The sequence below is a fragment of the Pogoniulus pusillus genome, chromosome 18 (genome assembly GCF_015220805.1).
Source record: "Pogoniulus pusillus isolate bPogPus1 chromosome 18, bPogPus1.pri, whole genome shotgun sequence".
In the NCBI taxonomy this organism is placed as follows: Eukaryota; Metazoa; Chordata; class Aves; order Piciformes; family Lybiidae; genus Pogoniulus; species Pogoniulus pusillus.
Window position 1 is genome coordinate 6,979,055 of NC_087281.1, and position 22,725 is coordinate 7,001,779.

The window sequence follows — 22,725 nt, forward strand, 5'->3', positions numbered from 1 at the left end:
CGTAGCCCTCCGCTGGACCCTCTCCAGCAGATCCCTGTCCCTCTTCAACTGGAGAGCCCAAAACTGAACACAGTATTCAAGATGAGGTCTCTCCAGGGCAGAGTAGAGGGGGAAGAGAACCTCCCTTGATCTGCTGGACACACTCCTCCTAATACACCCCAGGATCCCATTGGCCTTCTTGGCTACCAGGGCACATTGCTGTGCCATGGGTAACTTGTTATCCAGCAGCACCCCCAGGTCCCTCTCCACAGGACTGCTTTCCAGCAGATCACCTCCCAGCCTGTCCTGGTGCAGTTTGTTATTCCTCCCCAGATGCAGGACACTGCACTTGGCCTTGTTGAACTTCATCTGGTTCCTCTGTGCCCAGCTCTCAGTCTGTCCAGGTCTCTCTGGGTGGCCACACAACCTTCAGCTGTATCAGCCAAGCCTCCCAGCTTGGTGTTGTCAGCAAACTTGCTGGGCAGACACTCTGTGCACTCATCAATGTCATTGATGAAGATGTTGAACAGGTCTGGCCCCAGCACTGGTCTCTGTAGAGAAAGAGTACAGTTCAAGAAAGGAGGTTTTTACCCAGTACACATTTTTGTAGTGCAAGAGGTCATTGATTGCCTTATGACTTCTGCTGTCAAGAACTATGTGTTTACCCTGTGAGGTGCTTACTCCTGCACACTGATGTTCATATGGCCCCTTACCATATTGCTTCTTCATGCAATAACGAAGCACACTGAATGCTGCTTCCCTTTCTGTACACTGCACATACAGCATGGAACACTGTCCAAGGGAGTGGACAGAGGAATTGGACCATCTTGATCCATCCTTAAGCAGAATTTTCCTCAACCTATTCTCTTTTCTTGTGGACTCTTTTTATGTTCCCTGTACCAAGTATTGGTTGGTTAATGCACTTAACATTATTTTTCAAGATCTAGGCATTTCATAATTGGAAGAATTTTATTTTAGAGTCTTTAATGTTGTGAAGCAAACAGTGACTGCCAGCTTATTTGGCTTTTCTGTCTTCCCTTTACACCCCTCATAAGCTGACCAGCTGTAGCATGTGCACTGACAGGTAAGTGTGGGGTGTTGGACCAAGCATCTTCTCAAGACCAGATGCATCTCCTGGTTTTGTTGCAGCCACTAAAGTCCATGCCAGTATCACAGCCCAAAGCTGAGATTTCTCTGCAAGGAAGCCTGTGCACACTTGTTACGTGTTGTGTGCCAACATTCCCCCTTTGCTTTAGGGGATATGTGGGGCTGAGTGTGCTGCAGCTCGGATGCCACTAGACTGTCTGACATTGGTGCTGCCTGAACACAGTGTAACTGACACACAGACAGAAATGTGGATGCAAAGATTTAGGTCAGAGTGCACTGTGCTCTTCTCCAGTGTGAATACAGAGGCTATAAATGCTTCCAGAAATTTTGTTCTCATCTGTGAAAGTTTCCATGGAATATCTGGTTTATGCCAAGTAGGAGGGTGATTTTTCTGTGCCTGTTATATCCTAGGTAGGAGCCCAGACAAAATGAGTTATTGTATTCATTGTTTGAAGGTTAGATTCCTTCTCCAGCCATTAACAGCTGTCTCCACTGAATAGAAGCTGCAACTATGGCCTCGACTAATTGTTTCTCATCATTACATGGGGGGTTGCTCAGCTTTCCTGTCTCTTAATGTCAGTGTCAACCTTATCTCCTCTCTTCCCAGGTGTGCCAATGCTGTTTGTTATCCTCTGGGGAGCTGTCAAGTACCTTTATGAAGATGAGGGGTTGGTTTAGTTCTGATTTTTTTGAGCTGTCTCATTTGTGCTGTATGTGTGCACCAGCAGGTCACTGTTTGCTTTCTGTTAGGTGTGGTTTGCTTTGGCAATGTGCTGAAAGCTCACCTAATTGCTTTTGTTTTGTCTGAAGGTCTTGCATAACCTTTCAGAAAGGAGCATACCTTTCTTTCTGATCAGAATTTTCTGCATGTCTGAATAAATCTATCCTTTTACAGGTCAAGGAAAGGTATGTTTTGTTGTGCTGTATTTACAGTATCAACAGTAGAAGTCATCATCCCTAACCAAGACCGCTCCTGATACTGTGCTTTTGGCAGCAGCCTTTACACTTGTGCTTCAGAGGGAGGCAAAAACCTCCCACAAGATTCTGCCTGCAGTTTGTAGTGCTTAGCTTGTGCCCAGCAGCAGAGCTAGGATTGCCTGTTCTTGTTGAAGCTTCCATCATTTAAATCTTCTTAAAACAAAGACGTGTTCTCTATCTGATTACATTAGTCTTGCTGAAGTCAACTGTGCCACATACAAGGCTGCTACAAACCACAAAATAATCTTTGCCTACTTCTACCATAGAGACTGTTCTGAAAAAGTGTCTCTATGCATTTTGTATGAAATAGCTTCATAGTTTGTTTGTTTGGAATTTTTTTTTTAAAGGAAGAAAGTGGCTTCTTGTTCTTGGTGACAGCTTGGAAATATTGCTCTTTTTTTTTTGGTGAAATAAATAAATCTGTGCTATTTTATTTTCATATTAAATGTGCCATTTATTAGGTTTCCCTCTTAGGTTCTAAGTAGTTGAGTCACCACTTTTCTTGGAGGGTCCTTTCTCCTTCCCCCCCTATTTTTCCTCCCCTCCAGATATAATCCTTACTGGAGAGATGCTCTGATATGAAAATTCCATATAATCAGAGCCAGCACAGATTGATTTGTTTTTACCCTGATGTTTGTGAATATCAAGAACCAACCTTTTCCCACCCCACCCCCAAGTTTCTTTCGTAGTACTGAACAAGTTCACTAAAAGCTGCCTTTTCAGGCTTGCACAGCTCTAGGCTTTTCTGACTTTGAGGCTGAATTGATGGTATTCTGTAGCAAGACTGTGGCCATACTGGCATATTGCACGTTTTGAATGGTGTGGTCAGCAGGAGCAGGGAGGTCATTCTGCCCCTGTACTCTGCACTGGTTAGACCACACCTTGAGTATTGTGTTCAGTTCTGGGCCCCCCAGTTTAGAAGGGACATTGAGATGCTTGAGCGTGTCCAGAGAAGGGCGACGAGGCTGGGGAGAGGCCTTGAGCACAGCCCTATGAGGAGAGGCTGAGGGAGCTGGGATTGGTTAGCCTGGAGAAGAGGAGGCTCAGGGGTGATCTTATTGCTGTCTGCAACTACCTGAGGGGAGGTTGTGGCCAGGAGGAGGTTGCTCTCTTCTCTCAGGTGGCCAGCACCAGAACAAGAGGACACAGCCTCAGGCTGCTCCAGGGGAAATTTAGTCTGGAGGTGAGGAGAAAGTTCTTCACTGAGAGAGTCATTGGACACTGGAATGGGCTGCCCGGGGAGGTGGTGGAGTCGCCGTCCCTGGAGCTGTTCAAGGCAGGATTGGACGTGGCACTTGGTGCCATGGTCTGGCCTTGAGCTCTGTGGTAAAGGGTTGGACTTGATGATCTGTGAGGTCTCTTCTAACCCTGATGATACTGATACTATGATCAGGGTAGGGAACATGTGGCCTCTGAAAGATGATGTTCCACAGCCATATCTTAGCACTGGCATAGAAAATATATTCAAAGTGCTCATGCTGAGCCTCCTACATTATGTGGTGCTCAGAGACAATTTATGTTTGCTATTAAGGAAAACTGACACTCACTGCCTTCAGCAGACGTTAAAAGGGGCAATTTTGCACGTTATTGAATTTTCTAAATCTTGTATAAATATTTGTAAAATACATCAATAAAGAACCAGCAGCTCCTCTGAAAGGCAAGATTTCTGTGCCTTGGGCGGGCATTTGCTGGTGCAGCCGGGGATATCTGTTATGCTGTCTGCCATAACACTGTCACCATGGATGTGCAGTGGGCTGTAAATTTCATTTGTGACTTAACTACTTCCCTAGCTGTGAGGAATAACTGGAAGTAAATGTGATCAGGAGTGGGAATTTGAGGCAGGCCTGTGAAGATAGCCAACTGAATGAAGGACTGGAACCTGCAAGACTTACTTTCAGACCGGCTCCTGATTTCCTTATATGTACAAGTGTTAACTTCTTTAGAAAGCAGTTACTGGTTTAAAATCATAGAATCAACCAGGTTGGAAGAGACCTCCAAGATCATCCAGTCCAACCTAGCACCCAGCCCTATCCAATCAACCAGACCATGGCACTAAGTGCCTCATCCAGGCTTTTCTTGAGCACCTCAAGGGACGGTGACTCCACCACCTCCCTGGGCAGCCCATTCCAATGCCAATCACTCTCTCTGTGAAGAACTTCCTCCTAACATCCAGCCTAGGCCTACCTCGGCACAACTTGAGACTGTGTCCCCTTGTTCTATTGCTGGTTGCCTGGGAGAAGAGGCCAACCCCACCTTGCTACCAGAAAAGTCTTTGTTTAGATTATTAGTGAAAGTAAAGGCAAGATGTGCTTCTTAGTACATCTGTACCAAAGAAACTGGTGCTTACAGAGAGCAGTTATTGTTTTAAAATGTGAGCTATCAGAAAAGTGTTTGTTTAGATTATTAATGACAGTGAAGGCAAGATGTGCTTCTTAGTACACCTGTACCAAAAAGACTGTGCTAAAAGAACTGATGCTTACAGAAAGCAGTTACTGTTTTAAAATGTGAGCTATCAGAATAGTCTTTGTTTAGATTATTAATGAAAATAAAGATGTGCTTCTTAGTACACCTGTACCAAAAGAACTGATGCTTACAGAAAGCAGTTACTGTTTTAAAATGTGAGCTGTCAGAAAAGTCTTTGTTTAGATTGTTAATGAAAGTAAAGATAAGATGTGCTTCTTAGTACACCTGTACCAAAAGAACTGATGCTTACAGAAAGCAGTTACTGTTTTAAAATGTGAGCTATTGGAATAGTCTTTGTTTAGATTGTTAATGAAAGTAAAGGTCAGATGTGCTTCTTAGTACATCTGTACCAAAAAGACTGTACCAAAAGAACTGATGCTTACACTTCTTTTTTAAATTTGGAATTAATTGTGGCAGAAAGACAGACAGGCTACAGTCTTGTTTTAAAATTGAACCATTCACCTGTACCTCTCCACAGTCAAAAACTCAATGTCTTCACTTACAGAACAAGAATACTGGATTGGTAAACAAAGGCAGAAACTTCCCAGGATCATTTATTTCATTGGGCCAATTCTTCATTGATGGCACTGAGGTTATTAGTTGCCAAGCATCTTCTGAGTGCTGCTGAGCAAACTGCAGGGGTGGATCCCAAACACAGTAGATGTTGGTGTATTTATCACTGTGGTGATTCCAGAAAGCAGAAATGGACAAGAAATCATATACAAATCTATCAGTTTTGTTTTCTGGAAACTTTAATAGCAGTGATGTTTTAATTGGGCTGTAATGGCAGGGTTGGCTTGTTGGTTTTTTTTCATTGGAACATACTTGTATAAATTTAAAAATGTCTAAAATGGTTCTTTGCCATAGGAAGCAAATTATTGGATGCATAAATTTAGCAGAGTTAATGTAAAGAATAATTTCTCAGGCTCCATCACTATCGAAATGTTTTAAAACTGCCTCTGTTTCCCCAGCAGCTAGTCAGAAAGTCCAACTGTGCTTATTATTCTGTTGGTCTTGAGGGCTTCAAATTAATTTTAAGAGCTCCACGAAGCTCTCTCCTAGTCCCATGTACCAATTAAGGATTGTACCAGCTCAGGTACACTGATGGCACACAAGAGGTGCACCTTCCTTCTCCAGTATCTAAAACACAATTGAATTGTGGGTCGTGAGGCTGCTGGTTGCAATGCTGTCCTTGTTTGCATTAAAAAAAAAATTGAAAGAAATAAATGAAATCTTAGGCCCTTCTCAGGCTTGCAGTGCTTGCTAAAGAATATGAAATTGCCACAGCCAAGCTGCTTCACTTTTCTGCCTCTTACATGAGTGCCTGTAAGTGTTTTGTATCCTGGATTGGTACCGCATCCCACGTGGTTTGCTAGTTTGTCTGAAGTTGACTTGCTTATTAAAAGGTTGGGGAGAGTTTTACTTTCCAGCAACATCAGTCAAGCTAAATTGAGCATGTATATGTTCTGGCAGATGAGATTTGAAGATGAAGAGAAACTTGTTTTGTGAAGGAAGCTGTTTTCTGCAGTGCTGTTTCAGAGTTTGCTTCATAGCTGGTGTAGCTGAGAGACCTGCTGGCTTTACTAACTATCGCTTTTGAGCAATGTGGCGGTAGGCTAAAAAAATTAGTTTATAGAAGTACCAAGAATGATGTGGCTGCAGTAGCAAGTGGGGTGGCATATGAACACTCACCCCCCCCCAACACCTGGGCCATTATGCACACATGGCCCATCATACAGTTGGAGGTGGGTTGTCGGAAAACACGTTTGGTGGAGCGCTATGGGAAGATGACTCTTTGGTCACCAATATGGTTAGATGGTCAAATCCACTTTATTTCCGTGATACAGTGACTTATATGCACTTCTAGCAATAGGCTGCTCCACCAAGATTGGTTACAGTCAGAGGGTCCAGAGTTACATGTAAGGCATCAATAGGTCAGCATACCATAACAATCTGAGGGTCAGCCTCTGGGGCTGGCTAAACTCTGCCCACCTGCAGCTGCACTCCACCCCCTGCAGCTGCATGTGGGGGGGAAGCTACCCTGTGCCTGCTATCTAAACTCCCAAGATGGATTCAAGGTCATTCCCAGCACGGGTTGCTCATTGTTTATCAATTCTTGTGTGCTGTGCTAACAAGAATTTCTCCAACAGTGGGTGACTGTGGCCAGAATGGGACCCAAAAGAGCTAGATGTGCAAACCCCATAGTGTAAGGTTCACTTTGAACCAGTGATCCCAGACTGTGCTTTTCAGGCATTGCTTCTCTTGTGATAGTTCTCTAATATTGCTCAAGGACACAGGAATTAAAAAAGCTAAGATGAGACTTGTGGGGAAAATTAGGTATTCTATTGCCTGCAGCATGTTACTTGGCAGGAGGTTGAGCTGGCCAACAAAGCTGGGGACTACTGCTCCCATATTTGATTTACTTGCAACTTTTAAAAATCCCTTTGCCCCTGAAGCCTGTACTGAGGGAATTAGGAGTTTCCTGACTTAGTTGCCTTTTGGTTGAAATTAGTAGGTCACTTTTGAAAATTAAAGTAACTGATCTAAATATTGATAGGAGAGAAGTGATGGGGGGTAATGGCATAAAGAACCAGCAAAGAGTTAAATAAGAAGATAAACTGAATCTGGAAACTCAAGAGTAATAAAAAATAATGCAAATAGAGAAGGGCAAGAACCATGCAGGAGAGGTCTGACTCAGACTTCCCCTTTTCTCATTTTAGCCACATGACAAATTTGACCTTGGTTTTAATGGAGTAAATCTTTGCAATTAACTGATGATAACTCATAGCAAATTGTGGAGGAGAGCCTAGCCATTAGTAGGCAAGAAAGGCCAGTGAGTGGTATCCAGTTGGATTGTAATAGCTGCAATAGTACTAAGTGTTCAGAGGATCTAAGAAGTGGCTGCATCTGTTTCCATGTCAGCATGATGTGCTTCCCTCCTTGTATCCAGTCCTCAATATTCGTTTTCTATCTGCCTTGCTGTGACAGAATGAAAAGTTGAAAACTGTAGTAATGTACTGAAACTTTTTCTTCTTGTCTCCTCCTTTTTGCCATCTTCCTAGTTGTTGGACCAGAAACTATAACATGAATTACTGGTTGATCATCAGACTACCCATTCTCATCGCCATTGGGGTGAGTATGGGACACGTGCAGCAAGTTGGCAGCCTTCCATGAGAACAAGACGTGATGTGTGCGTGACTGTTGTTTGTCCAAAGGCCAATAACCTTGGAGGGTGCTGACATTTTCATTCAGAAATGTTTTTGTGAAACCAAACTGGTTTCTGTCACTGGAATTCACAAACAGCATTTTGTTTGTTTAATTTGGACACGTTCTGTCCCGTTGTAGCAGCAGCAGTAAGTGGTAACAGAACAGCGTGCTGCAGCAGTCCTGTTCACTCCTCTGTGCAGAAAGCTATGACAGGCAGTACAAGGAGGCAGATGATAATATCCCAGGTACTGGGCTGCAGAAGAACAACAAATGGTGTGGTATTGTGCAGAAATGCCACGTTCTGTAGCCACAACACTGTATCAGTCTCAGACCTTCAGACTAGGAAAATGGGACAGCCCACACCTTTACTCTCACTCCCCAGAGACATAACTAAGCTCCTCTGCTTCTAGAGAACTCCCTGTGTTTTTTCAAAGGTGACTTGTGCACTCACAGAGCATCTGTTAGAGTACAATTCCATCGCAGGGAGCTGAGTTCCTTGGAAAATTCTGCAGCTGCAGAGTAGCAGGGTGCACAAGAATCCACCCATGCACACATTAACTGTCTTCTTTGAATACTTATGCACGTGTGTCTCTTGATAATGATATAAATCCTTTCTTTGATTTCTCCAGGTAAATTTTCTGATCTTTGTAAGAGTTATATGCATCATCATCTCCAAGCTGCAAGCTAATTTGATGTGCAAAACTGACATAAAATGCAGGTATGTCATGTGGTGGTCTGCTGCTTTTCATGCCCACTAAAATGGAAGTAAACTAGGAGGTACATGAAAGGAATGAATTGACAAAGGTGGTTAGAGATCTCAGGCCTTGGGTAACACACAAGTGTGGTGCCACACATTAGTATGACTTCTTGGGCAGTCCTCAGGAAACCCTCCTGGCAAAGCTATGGCAGGAGGTACATCTGTGTTATAGATGAACAGAAGGCTTGATCTTCCAAGCCTGTCACTTTACAGGCTTCCATGTACTGGATGAATTAATTTGGTGCTTTTTAAATATATGCAGCATATGCAAGTACTGGATGTTATGGGCCTCAGATGTGTCCAGAGGAGGGTAAAAAAGCTGAAGAAAGGGCCAGAAGGAACATGCTGCAAGGAGCAGCTAAAGGCTTTGGGCATGTCTAGTAAGGAAAAAAAGGAGGCCATGGAGTGACCTTGCTGCTTTCTCCAGCTTCCTGAGGTAGGGAAATGGAGAGGAAGGTGCTGAGCTCTTCTCCCTGGTATCCAGTGATAGGACACATGGGAATGGTTCAAGGCTGTGGCAGGGGAGGTTTAGATTCAACATGAGGAAGCATTTCTTTACTGAGAGGGATGGGCAAACACTGGAACAGACTTCCTAGAGAGGGAATCGGTCCCCCAAGCCTGTCAGTGTTTGAGGCGTTTGGACAGCAGTTGGACTAGATGATCACTATGGGTCCCTTCCAACTGAAATATTCTCTGCTATGCTATCCTAATTTGAAAAAAAAAACCAGCATGAGTGATAGACATGAAAGCTTTACCTTCAGTGGACCTTCTGAGTATTGCTTCTTGCTCTTCTTGACAGTTGTTATTGGGCCAAACTTTCAACAAGGACCAATGTATGTGCCCCAGAAAGTCACCAGTTCAGAAATGTTTGTGTATAGAAAGAAGGAAAGTGTTTTGCTCCTAGGTCAATCCTTTCTTCACCTCTCTCCTGTTGCCCATTCATCTAATGAAGAGAGACTTCACTGTTCTGTAGCTGCAGACCCCCTTCATCTACAGAACTGGAGTTGTGGAGGAACTTCTCCCCTTACTCAGCAAAAGGATTTTCTTTAGGCTTTCTCTTTAAGGCAGAGATGTGCAAGTATCCCATTTAGAACCATTAGCATTCTATAAATAAGCCTGGGGGTTGCTGCACACCTGCACTGTGTTTTAAACAAGGCAGTGCCTCCAGAGCCAATTCAGTGTCAGTCTCCTACTTCTACCTTTATCTGATGGTGGAGCAGAGCTTCCATCATCAGACTTTCTGGTAAGCTGCACACTTAAACTTGCACCCTATCCCCTAATGCAGTGGTCTGCCTATGTCCAGTAAAGATCTGCATTTCTACTTATCTGTATGTGTAAAATGTTTAATTACAATAGTTGTTTGATTTGCTATCACTTGGTCCTTGTATGTCAAGGGCATTGGCAGGACAGTGGATGAGCTGACAAGAGCCTTGCCTGTGATATATAAAAAACATATGCAGCAGTACAGGATGGGCACTGACCAGGGAGAAGGCACTTTTATAGAAGACCCAGGGATGCTAGAGAGCAACTGGTGGAACTCAATTCAGTAGTGTGCCCTTGTGACAGCGTATACTGGTTGTATACTGGGCCACACTAGGAAGAACATATCCAAAAGGTCAAGGGGAGTGACTGATCCTCTCCGTTCAGCACATGTGAAACTGCTTATAGAGTCCAGATTGAGGCTTCCCCATACAGAGATTCACAGTGAAAAGCCCAGGGACAGAGCTCACAAGTTCCAGCAAGAGAAATTCCAATTGCATATCCAAGGTGATAAAAAAATTCAGTGAGAGTCGTCTGACACTGAAGAGTGGCCATGGAGGACCTTGGAGGTATTCAGAACTTGGCTGGACACAGACCTGCGTCACCAGCCCTGAGTAACTGGATTTGGGCAACAGACTTCCAGAGGTTCCTTCCAACCTGAATGATTCGGAATAGCAGACAACAGCCCTAGAGCACATGAGATCTGTCAGGTACTGACAGACCTGCTAGTTCAGTGAGTTTATGTTTGCTGAATTGTCTCAAGATAGATTGTTGTGAGATGTTGCTAGGTTTTGTGGCCTGGGATAGCCCTACAGACTCCCATGTGAGGCTCTTTCATTATCCTGCTGGGTGGCTAATATGTATGTCAATTCAAAGAGCAATCTCATGGGTGTTTTCCTGAGCATTGCTGTCTCACAGGTAAAAAATACTTTATGATAGATTAGTTTGTCTTCTTTTCTTTTTCTGCCTTTGTTATTAGACATTAAATTGCCATTTAAATCATGCATTCATCACTCACTCTTACAAAGCAGTAACAGTTGCTTATAATGTTTTGAGGATCTAACCCACCACAGGGCTGGGAAGGAATAGCAAGCACTAGGCTGTGCCTTTCAGGCTCTCAACAAGGTAGACCTTGGTCATCTTCTTGGACACGGGGGGACAAGATGCAAATGAAGACATCTTAGGTACAAGAAAGTCTGGAAGATTTTCCAGGAGAAATACAGCCCGTGGCTGAATACAGAGCTTCGCTCCTAGGAGGAAGTGGTCTGCAGTGGAGTGGCAGGGACAGATAAAACATTGAAAACTATGAAGGTTATTTTAAAGACTTTTTTAATTTCTTTTCATGCAGTCTCTGGAGGAGGACCCTGAGACATCCAGTGATGCAGTGACTTAACCAAAGTTGACAACACAAAGTTGAGTCAGAAGCAGAGTGCAGAAACAGTGACTCCCAGTGATCATTTCAATCAGTAATGATCTACTCAGTGGGGTGTTGTTTTTTTCTCTCTTTGTGATCTTAGGTTGGCCAAGTCTACACTGACTCTGATCCCACTGCTGGGGACCCACGAGGTCATCTTTGCCTTTATTACTGATGAGCATGCCAGAGGGATGCTGCGCTTCGTGAAGCTTTTTACTGAACTCTCTTTTGCTTCTTTTCAGGTAGTGGTTCGTGCTGTGCCCATGTGGATAAGATATTTGTAACTGCTGCTTGGGGACCTGCTTTCTCTCTCATTAATTGCATCTTCCCTGTTCTTTGTATTTCTCATTTTAGCACTGGATATGACAGGATTATTAGTGGAAGGGAAAGCACTGATTTTTTATAGCCAACTTAGATGACAGTGTGATACACCCTCTTACTTTTCAATGCCTTAAATATACCACAATAAACTGGTATTCTGATCCACCTATTAATATCTATTTCCTATGGGACATCTCAAGGCAATAATGAAATTGTCTGATTTCCTGTAATTGTATAACGGCATTGCTGAAAGCAAATCTTGTGCTTTCTGCAGTGTTTCTGATACTCTTTAAAAGATGTACTGTAAGAGGTAGCTGTAACTGCATGTGAGCAGGATGTAGCTTTACTGTGCTATTTATTTAGCTTTTGCCTAAGGTAAGGGCATTTCAAAAGAATTTCCTTGTCTAAAGGCATTGTTATTTTTTCCCCATTTCCCTGCTTGCCTTCTTCCTCATTTATCAAGTACACAGCTGTATTTAAGGTCATTGAATTGCTCACTTATGTTTATAACTTGTACCAGGTAAGGAAAAAGAATAGGAAAGGAATCATTAGAAAAAGACAATAATGAGTCGAAGAAAATTCCTGCATCAGGAATGGTGTGGTCAGCAGGAGCAGGGAGGTCATTCTGCCCCTGTACTCTGCACTGGTTAGACCACACCTTGAGTCCTGTGTCCAGTTCTGGGCCCCCCAGTTTAGGAGGGACATTGAGATGCTTGAGTGTGTCTGGAGAAGGGCGACGAGGCTGGGGAGAGGCCTTGAGCACAGCCCTACGAGGAGAGGCTGAGGGAGCTGGGATTGGTTAGCCTGGAGAAGAGGAGGCTCAGGGGTGACCTTATTGCTGTCTACAACTACCCGAGGGGAGGTTGTAGCCAGGAGGAGGTTGCTCTCTTCTCTCAGGTGCCCAGAACCAGAACAAGAGGACACAGCCTCAGGCTGCACCAGGGGAGATTTAGGCTGGAGGTGAGGAGAAAGTTCTTCACTGAGAGAGTCATTGGACACTGGAATGGGCTGCCCGGGGAGGTGGTGGAGTCGCTGTCCCTGGGGCACTATAAGGCAGGATTGGACGTGGCACTTGGTGCCATGGTCTGGCCTTGAGCTCTGTGGTAAAGGGTTGGACTTGATGATCTCTGAGGTCTCTCCCAACCTTGGTGATACTGTGAAAATAGTAACTCCTTTTTTTCCTAAGATCACCTGCTTTGAGACATAACTTGGTCAGTCCTCTCCTCTGCTATCAGAGCTAACGGTGATCACAGACCTTCTTCAGTTTTCAGTCTTATGGGGGATATGCTAGTGTGAAGCCTCTAGCCCCCTACTAGTTAGCTTGGTGGAATGAGGGAACTGCTGTACTCACTGCTTTTCTGTTGATTTCAGGGCCTGATGGTTGCAATTCTCTACTGTTTCATCAATAATGAGGTAAGACAGACACTGGTTCCAATCTGCCTTATCAGCATCCACTGTAAGAAAAGAAAATTGAAAATGGTCTTGAGCTGCTAGATTGTCCTTATTCAGGACTTTTACTTTTTCTACAGACCTTCCTCTGTACAGATACATAGGATGACTCCCCAGGCAAATGTTGTTGGAAGGAATTCAGACAGTATAATTCAGGCTGCCATTGGCAGGTTGGAAATATTGCAAGTTATCTTCCTCAGAATTGTATGGCTTGCACTGCTGGGTCTTTTATTAAGAACTATAGCTGCTCTTCTTAGTCTGTTTTGTAATGCTTCTTGTTTGCTTGCTTTGGTGAATGTGGGAGTAGGGCCCACTTTATTCTCAGAAGTCAGCAGAGTTGGCTGGTGAGGTGCTTTGTTTTCATGTGGTTTCCCTGTGGCCCAGCTACTTGACAGCACCACTGTTCTCCCATTCAAACTGAACTTTGCAGAGTGGTGAGTTCTCACAGACCCAGAGGAAATACAGCTAGGGCATTGAGTCAGTACTATGGCTTCTGCCCTCTTGGGTGGAAGAGTATTGTTCTGTTTCAGTATTGCAGGAATCTCTAAATTGTTGCTAAGTGATTACTATTACTCATTCAACAGCCAAGTTTGCAAGAGAAGCAAACACTACTAATTTGGCAGTACGTTATTAACTTTAGTACACATCAATGTGTTTTACACTCATGTCAAATCTACTTTTAAATGTGAGATGGTAATTCAGGATCACCTATTGAGAGATAGGCCTCGTCAAGGAGTTGGAATCAATGGTAAAATGCTCTACTTGTGTTGTTATGGCCAGACTAGAGTCAACCTAGAAGCTGCAGGCATCCTGAATGAAGTGCTGCAGAAGATTGTTCACTTTTGCAGCTTGTGGGCAAGATTTTAAATGTATGTGTTAATTTTACTGCTTATGGAAGTCAGAGGGAGGTAGCAGGGTGGGTAGCTCAGTCATGAATTGGAGAATATTTGTTTCAAATCCCTTGCATAGCTTTACAGGTCTACTTTAACCCTGACACGCAAGACCATCTGCTGGTGTATCATGTATTTGATTCTTCGGCCTTTGCTCATATAGCACTTGACATGAGCCAGCAAAGTGTGATGGCAGCCTAAAAAGCCAACTGTATCCTGGGCTGTATCAGAAGATACATGGCCAGCTGGTCAAGGAAGGGTCCTTCTGCCTCCTTACTCTGAGACCTCACCTGGAGTACTGCATCCAGCTCTGGAGCTCCAAACACAAGGAGGACATGGATCTGTTAGAGGCTCCAGAGGAGGGTCACAAAAATAATCAGAGGGCTGGAGCACCACTCATATAAGGACAGGCTGAGGGTGTTGGGTATGTTTAACCTGGAGAAGAGGAGGCTGTTATGAGACCCTACAGTGCCCTTCTGATATCTGAAAGGGGCCTTTAGGAAAACTGTAGGGGAACTTTTTATAAGGGCATGTTGTGGTAGGACAGAAGGCAGTGATTTTAAACTAGAGCAGGGTAGATTGAGATCATACATTAGAATTTCTGTACTGTGAGAGTAGTGAGAGACTGGAATAGGTTGCCCAGAGAGGCTGTATATGCTTCATCTGTGGAGATGTTTAAAACCAGGCTTTGAGCAATCTGGTCTAATAGGAGGTGTCCCTGCTTATGCTGGGGAGGTTGGAACAAGATGATCTTTAAGGTCCCTTCCAACTCAAGCCATTCTGTGATCCTCTGTACGTCTGCAGCCAGGCCACCCACGAGTTAACACCCAAATGGCTTTCTCCACATGATACAAGGCAAAGGTACATCATAGCTCAAACCTGAAACAGGTAGGCTTGTTTCATGTGAGGGAACTTCTGTGAAGTAGCCTATCTACATTTCTAAGAGGTCCTCCAAATCTCTTGTTATTACAGTTCTCCTGCCTTTGCAGCGTAGTTTGTAAAATCTAATCACGGTGGTTGTGGTTAGATTCTATTGTCCATCAGAGAAAGCTCATGGACAATAGAAAATGAATTATTTTGCTTGTTCCAACTCTTGTTGAAAGAAGGGTAAAGGATTTTGTCAAGCCCAGTCATCAGCACCCACAGAAGAAACATAAGGACTTTGATTAGGTCAAGTCTCTTCTATTTCTTTCCTAAACTGAGACATTTTCCCTAAAGTAAATGAGAAACTGATTTCCCTCTGACAGACTACATGTGCTCAAGTGACTGTCCTTGCTTGCAGTTTGGTCAATACATTTTCACTTTTGTCTGTGGCTCACTGACTCCCTTTCTTTTTCCTTAACCATACTGAATGAAAGTTTTTTTGCAAGTCCTAGTACCAGGTCAAGAATAGAAATAAAACTAAAAGTGATGTTAATGTCCTCTTGTGTACTTACAGGAAAACATTAAAATATGTTCATATTTCAGTCCTTTTTCACCTAGAAAACTCTGTTTTTTCTCTGCTGTTGCTCAGAAGCTAACAGCAGGGTCTCAGCCATTTGCCTGGTATCACCAATGTTCTTTGCAAAACGAGCTGGGCTTAATATGACCAATTTTTGTGCAGTTAGTGTTGCTTTCTGTAAGAAGTATTCTAAACCACAGAGATGACGTGTCTTTATACCAGAATTTATGCTGGTTTAGGTTTCATTCTCTGTAATCTTGCTTCTCTGTTTTGTCTTCTTCCTATCACAATGGAAGTACACTTTACTCTTCTACATTACAAAAAGGTCTACCTGAACTCCAGGACTCCTGGATGTTTTTTAATTATTACCACATGTTCCCTTTTTCATTCTGTATACAGACTGTTTGTTGAACTCCTTCACTCCTTTCCACCTACTTTCAGATTGGCTTTTCCTTCGCTGTGATTTGTTGAGATGTGTTTTTGCCAAAGTTTAACATTTTTGTCATAAGACTCCAGACTCATCACCACATTAACAACGTCCTTGCCTATTAGCTCTGTTCAGCCCAATCGTCTGCCGTGTGAGAAATCTTCTCTGTGTTGAACTTCTTTGACCAGCTCTTCCAAATTCTCATACCTCTTCCCTTTCTCTTTCAAAATAACCTGCATATTTAATTTATCTTTTTTTTTTCCACTTCTTCCTCTTTCTCATGGGAGCTTTGTGCTTGATTAATTTTTCCTTCTATAGCTCATTTCAGGGTAATTTTGTCCTCCCATGGAAGTTACTAAACTTGCTGAAAGATGTACAGATCTACTGTGCTCAAGAGCTGTTTCTTTACAAATAAATCTTAGCCTATTCCCTCTGTCATACATTCACAGCTGTCTAGGCAAAAAATGAAGTTGACAGGGACAGCAGAGCAGTTCTTTACCCTTTTCCTAACCTCTGGAGAGAAAACTAATACTCTGTCATTCAGATCTATTTTGAAGACGTTGTCTCTGAGACAGTCTTTTGTTCAGGTCTTTCCATACACTTCATCTCAATAGTGCAGGCTATTTGTATCATACCTCTAGGATACAGCATGTCATGTCCAGCTGGACTAGGAACTAATTTTCTCCCTTTGATTTGAAGATACTTGTTTCTATTGCTCATTGACTTACTCTGTCAGTAAGTGCATTCATGCTTGCTTTCAGGATTTGACTGTAAATGTCTGGGTTTTTTTTTCTGATACTGCCTATTAAACTAGCTCTTTTCTGTGCCCACAAAAGATGCCAAGTACTGCAGTGGTAATGTGGTCGACTTTTCTCCTGCAGACAGTGTGGTCCCTGTATTTCACTGTTTACTTTCTGTATTTATCAGGCTGCTCTCTCATTCTGTTCCCAGACACACTGCCTTTTTCTGGTGTGTTTGTGCAGCTTTCAATGCAATGACCTGTAGTTATCACAGTAAAATGCAAGCTTCTATCTCAGCATCTTTCCTTCTGTCTAATCTGGATGTGATATCAAAGAGATACATTAAATTATCATTAGAAATGCAGAGATGCAGCTGGTTCTCACCAACACAAGTGTCCAATACAAGCACTGCAGCCCGGAGCTGACAAGCAATGTTAGAGGTAACCACCAGGGGAAGACAATTGGTTGTGTAAGGCTTTGTGCCTCTGGTAAGGCTGCCTCCCAGATTCAGTACTTCACAACGAACAGGCAGAGAGAAAAGACGTAGACAGAAGCTGGTTCCTTAGGAAATGTCCCTCAGAACAGGAAGGTTTCAGCAGCCTAGGTTCCAGTCTCCACTGGCACTGCCATCAACCTATTTAGCCTCTTGGTGCCAATTACCAGACCCTAAAAAGAAGCAGAAAGGAATCTCCAGAGAAGGCTCACTTCAGTGATCTATGTACAGTGATCTTCCTTCCAGGCTAAAGTACATACCATAATGAATTGATTACTGTAGTTACACTCCTGTCTTTTTGTAGAGTAAAAAAGTTCAATTTTATGTCTTCTCCCTAATGCATTAAAAGCTAATGGATGTTCTTACTTCAGTCAAGTGGCAAGAACTTTGCAACGGAACAGGAAGATCTGAATTCTGTTCTTGTTTAGCAGTTATAAGACCCTGGATAAACTTCAAATGAGCACATTTCAACCTAGAACCTGTGATGGGATGAGCACATTTTGCAGCTTTAAAAAAAAAAAAAAAAAGTATTGGAAAGAGAGATTGCAGTTACTATTATCAAAGGAGGGGGAAAGTACAGTCTTAAAAAGGCTTCATTTTGGGGGTTTTTAACTCAGATTAAATTTTTGAATGGAATGAAAAACCCTCAACAGCACTTGGTGCCATGGTCTAGTTGACTGGATAGTGCTGGGGGATAGGTTGGACTGGATGATCTTGGAGGTCTCTTCCAACCTGGTTGATTCTATGATTCTATGATTCTATGATTCTATCCAAAGAATCAAAAATAATCCAAGACTATTTTTTAAAATCAAACCAGGAGTTAAAACAGAAGTCTTAAGAATGCCTTTATTGAGCAGGAAGCCAGTCTTGTCATGGCTGGTAAGAAAAATCAGCTTGATTTTTTTAGTGCTGGTAGGGTATAGAGTACAGGCAGTGTTGCAGCTGAATACAACTTAGAACAAAATAGCAAAGAGAAGATTGCCTAGTGCATGAAAGAGCTTTGTTTCTACAAGAATGATTTTAAATACAGAATATTGTACAAGGAACTAATGAACTAATTGGATAATTGGAAGCAATAATCTTGTGGGGTTAAAGCTTTGCCAGCTTCTCTCGGTAGCGTGGTGTCTTTATTTTTCCCTTGCTCCTTTCTAATAGTGTCATGTAAACCTGATTAGTTCTACATTCATTCCTCTTATTTTCTTCACTTCTGTTAGGTTCAGATGGAGTTTCGGAAAAGCTGGGAGCGCTGGAGATTGGAACACCTGTATGTCCAGAGAGACAGCAGTATGAAACCTCTGAAGTGTCCAGCCAACAGCATCAGTAGTGGAGGTACAGTAGGCAGTAGTGTCTATGCTGCCACTTGCCAGGCCACATTCAGCTAAAATTTCTGTAAGCAAATCAGACTGAGAACAATGAACTGTATAATATGCCTGAAACCCCTTAAGTACCCAAGAATGTGGCTTAAATGTGCCATCTGCAGTAAGGAACTTAAGCATGTGCTGCTCATTGCCTGCAGGCTGTTGGACTGTTGGACAAAGGTTTCTAGGGAAAACAATCTGCTAATATAATCAACACATCAGAGGGAAAAATAATCACATCTAATGCTAGTTAAAAAGTTTCTTCTATTTGCACAGAAAGCCTCCAGGTGCCCAAAACTTAAGCATAGCATTGATCCAGTCTGAAACCACAGGGTCAATGGCTTATTACTGTTGAGTGGGTGAGCTGTGTGATCGACTGATTCAATTACAAGGATACAGAATATGGTTATTGTGAGAAAAACCATATTTAGACTTCTGTGGGGATAGGGTAAGGTGCCATCAAGAGTTTTACAAAAGAGATAATTTAGTGGGACACAACTTGCATTTTAGGGAAGAATCAGTTTTGTAGTTGAAGTTTCCCAAAGCTGAAGTTGAAAATATGCTTAACTGTTTAGTGGGTAGGTGATGAAGGTTTGTCAATACAACAGGTAGTGTAGTGTACATTTCTTAAGGCTCTTAAGCTTCACTTGGGAAAAAAAAAAACCAAAAACCAAATGCAGTGTATGGTAGGGGCCTCTTTTGCTTCTTAATAGGTGCATATTCTCTCTATTGACACGGATGGATATATCTATCCCCTAGAGGCACAACCCTTCTATCTGGTACGCTCCAGTTGGCACACAGGTGTTAACAGGGACAGAATAAGGACTTGTGCTTCAAGAGGACATTTTCTTCCTAAGTCATACTCTGCTGCTTGTGGGTGCAAACATATAGCGGTCAGCTCGTGGCTGCAGCTGGCCTTGGCCGGGGTCGCCTACTCAGGTAGGGTTTGGCTGCCCCGCCAGCCCCCTTGGTTCTCTTCGCAGCACGGGAGGTGCCGCCCGCGCCGCGCCGCGCTGCCAGCCCGGCGGGTTCAGCCCGGCGGGTTCAGCACTGCGGACAGCTCCGGCTGGCGGCTCCGCAGGGTCTCTCCTGCCACCGCTCTCCATCGGCAGCATTCGAAACATGCCCGCGAAACGCTGCTCTCAGCCCGCCGGGCTTTTCCCCTGCCTGCTTAAACCTAGCAGCGGCTCCTGCAGGCAATGAATGCTCCTGCAGGCAATGAATGCACCCGCGCTGCTGACTGTTACCCGCCCGCATGCCTACAAGAGCTGCTGGGGAAAAACAGAAGTACCTTTACGAGCAGGACCTGATCCTGTTCTGTCTCTGAGAATATCCCTGCCCATAGGCTTCTTGTAATAAGTAGCATCCGTGGTATAGCAGAGGTGAAAAATCTTGAAGTCTCTCTTTGCGCTCACGTTCACAGTCCTCATTGCCAAGTAAGTGGACTGGATATTCTAGGATGTAATTCAGCTTCTTTCTTGCCTGAAGCTAGATTGTTTTGCATGGGATTATTTAATCATCGCATTAGAATCTAAATTGCCAACGGGGTAGATTAGTTTTGCAACCATCAGGTTACAATTGAATTAGAGAGGATGGGTTACCTTCCTCTGCTATAATTCTTGCAGTTGAGCTCCAGAGGAGGAAGTCAAACATGTTTGCAGAAATGCACCACAGTTCTTGGGCTGGCTTATGTACATTTAGCATGCTGGTTTTCAGATGGGCTATTTCCAGGCCTTCCCTTCCTAACATCACTTGCAGAGTTGACCTTGGAATGAAGCACCTCAGATTCCTCCTTACATTTAATAACTAACTGCTATGTTGTGTGTCCATCAATATGAGACTGACTACTACATGTGTATGTTAACTGCTGGCCTACCATTTCATTAACTAGCTTCCCGTACATAGAGAGTTGCTTGATGTTTCTATTTAACATCTGCCCTTGAGTGCTTTGAATATGTGAAGACTGATGAAGTTACTCGTAGCTGAAAAAGCAGCATGATGACAGGTAAAATCTACAGCTGTATGATAATGCACACTGGTGGGAAAATGTTCACTTACAAACATTCAAGAGTGGGTGTTAGTTTTCCAGGGCCCTGCTTAGTTGTGCCCAAACCTGGGAAAAAGGTTTGCTAAAGTTGTGCAGCAAAATGATTGTTTTGCTATAACAACAGGAAGTTATGAAGTGTTTTACCTCATTATTTTACTGGAAAAAGTATACGTAACAAATGAAAGAGGACAAGCACAGGAACAGAGAGTGCTTTGTGTTTGTGGTAACAAACCTGCTCTTAGCTGCCATCACAAGACTCTTTTACCAGTTTTACATGCTTTGAGTTACTAGGTTGCCTATGTCCCTCCTAGTCACTTAAGAACTGAAGGCTTTGGCCCCACAAGAATAGGTCCAGCACCAGATGTCAAACTTACCTTTATAACATCTACTTTATTAGAATCCAAGAGAAAATACAAGATGACAAAGAGAGATCTCAACCAAGCAAAGGGTTATAGTATTTTTTTCCCTTTTTCCCCCTCTCCAATTAAACTCTCACTTTTCCAAACATCTTTAAATCCCCTCTAAGTATGGAGGAAACAAGTCAGTGAAAGTAACTGCCACCAAAGCAAAATTACAGTAATCCTCTATTTTTATTAATATGTACAGCAAGGCTCAAACACCATTTTTCCCCCATCATACTTTATCTACTTCAGTAAAACCTTTCACAATCTTTTGTTGTTATTTATGACATCTCTATTTTAAAACGTATAATGTGCATTTATTGAGTAGCATGAAATAAGCAAAGCAACACAAAGCACTGGAAGAGATGAACCATACAAATTCTTATTTCTTGTGCCTTCCAGCTTCATGCTCACATTGTGGGAACTTGCTTCATGAAGCATTAAATAGTGTCTGTAAATTCACCTGGACATAATGTAGCTAGAATTTATAATAAATTCAAACTTTGCTGCTAAGAAATTTTATAATTTCATGGATGTTACCTTATATTTAATATTTATTTGCATGTATTGTTTAAAAAAAAACTTCCACAGAATCTAACAGTACAAAATGTCAGATTATCAATTTATAAGCATTACAGTTGTTTATTTTTATCCTAGTGAATAAAAGTTTCAACTGAAGAAAAAAAACAATTACTAGTATATTTATATTAAGTACCACCTGAATACTTATTGCTCTGTACTTAGAAGAGTGGTTTTTAAGAATGGACTCACAGGTCATGGTTCTCCTAAAGAAACAGGCTTTAGATTTTCACCTCTGTGTCCACTACAAAAAGGCTTTTGAACCTGCAGAAGCTATATTAATCAAAACCCAGATGTAGCATCTAATTGTATAGAGCCATAAGCAATCAGTAAGAATAGCAGGAACTCTGTGCAACTCCAACCAGAGGATGGTGGAGTTATGTGCAAATTAAGATTATGTGCTTGGCTTTAAATAGTAGCACTTGGAATGTATGAAAGACCAATACTAGAAGCAAGACTGTGCTGTGGAGAGCTACTGAGAGATGCATAACAGTGTTAACACATATTAGTTGTGCTTTAATCTGTTTTTCTTTTCAGTCCAGTTATGTTTGATAAAGGACATGGCCTTTTGTTTCCCTAACCACTGAGCAAATGTGGGGTAAGATACACCATGTATTACTTAAATTAGAAATGGCATAATGAAACAGGATTTGGAAGACCAGTTGTCACTTCTTGGCTAAACTCAGTCTTCAAGAGAAGACTGGATGAGGCACTCAGTGTCAAGAGAAGACTGGATGAGGCACTTAGTGCCATGGTCTAGTTGACTGGATAGGGCTGGGTGATAGGTTGGACTGGATGATCTTGGAGGTCTCTTCCAACCTGGTTGGTTGATTCGATTCTATTCTATTCTATTCATGGGCATAAGCTTTGCCAGCTGCTCTTCAGTATTATTGATTTGATGCAATTACATTTTGTAAAATACTGGATTGTAGAAGTAGTATGTGTGACAGTGAGATGATGGTGAGGAACAGCAGCAGCTGTGTGGTGCTAATAGAGGCAAGGATAGGACAAAAAGTGGAACATCTCTGCTGTGAGGGTGAGCTGAGGCAGCCTGGGCTTGTTAACCCTGGAGAAGACTCTCTGCAGGCACTAGAGCTGCTTTCCACTACCTGAAGGGATCTTAGAGGAAGGCTGGAGCAGGGTGTCTAGCAGTAGGACAAGGGGGAATGGTTTGAAGCTGATGGAGAGTAGGTTTAGATTAAATATTGGGAAGAAGTTCTTCACTGGGAGGTTGCCCAGAGCAGTTGTGGATGTCTCCTCTCGGGTGCTGTTCAAGGCCAAGATGAATGAGGCTTTGAGCAGCCTCGTTCAGAGGCACCTGTGCCCATCCGTTGGAGTAGACAATCCTAAGGCCTCTTCCACCTGAGGACCTGTTGCATTTTCACATTTGCTGCATGCTCACCCTCATCTTTTT

The 22,725-nt window shown here is 42.9% G+C and overlaps 1 protein-coding gene across 3 annotated transcripts in view; it reads left to right on the forward strand.

Annotated features, from left to right (window-relative positions):
* The window catches only part of GLP1R (glucagon like peptide 1 receptor), a 103,406-nt gene extending 85,044 nt beyond the window's left edge, over positions 1-18,362 (forward strand). Inside the window, exons 8-13 of one of the 3 annotated variants that reach the window (XM_064158309.1) lie at positions 1,694-1,754; positions 7,590-7,659; positions 8,364-8,452; positions 11,269-11,407; positions 12,858-12,899; positions 18,141-18,362. In XM_064158309.1, the coding sequence (XP_064014379.1) occupies positions 1,694-1,754; positions 7,590-7,659; positions 8,364-8,452; positions 11,269-11,407; positions 12,858-12,899; positions 18,141-18,308 (569 nt within the window). In that variant the 3' untranslated portion in view covers positions 18,309-18,362. Of the gene's footprint in view, positions 1-1,693; positions 1,755-7,589; positions 7,660-8,363; positions 8,453-11,268; positions 11,645-12,857; positions 12,900-18,140 lie in introns of those variants that run through there. The other 2 variants (XM_064158310.1, XM_064158311.1) reach the window with 2 other exon arrangements.
* The last annotated feature ends 4,363 nt before the right edge of the window (positions 18,363-22,725 follow it).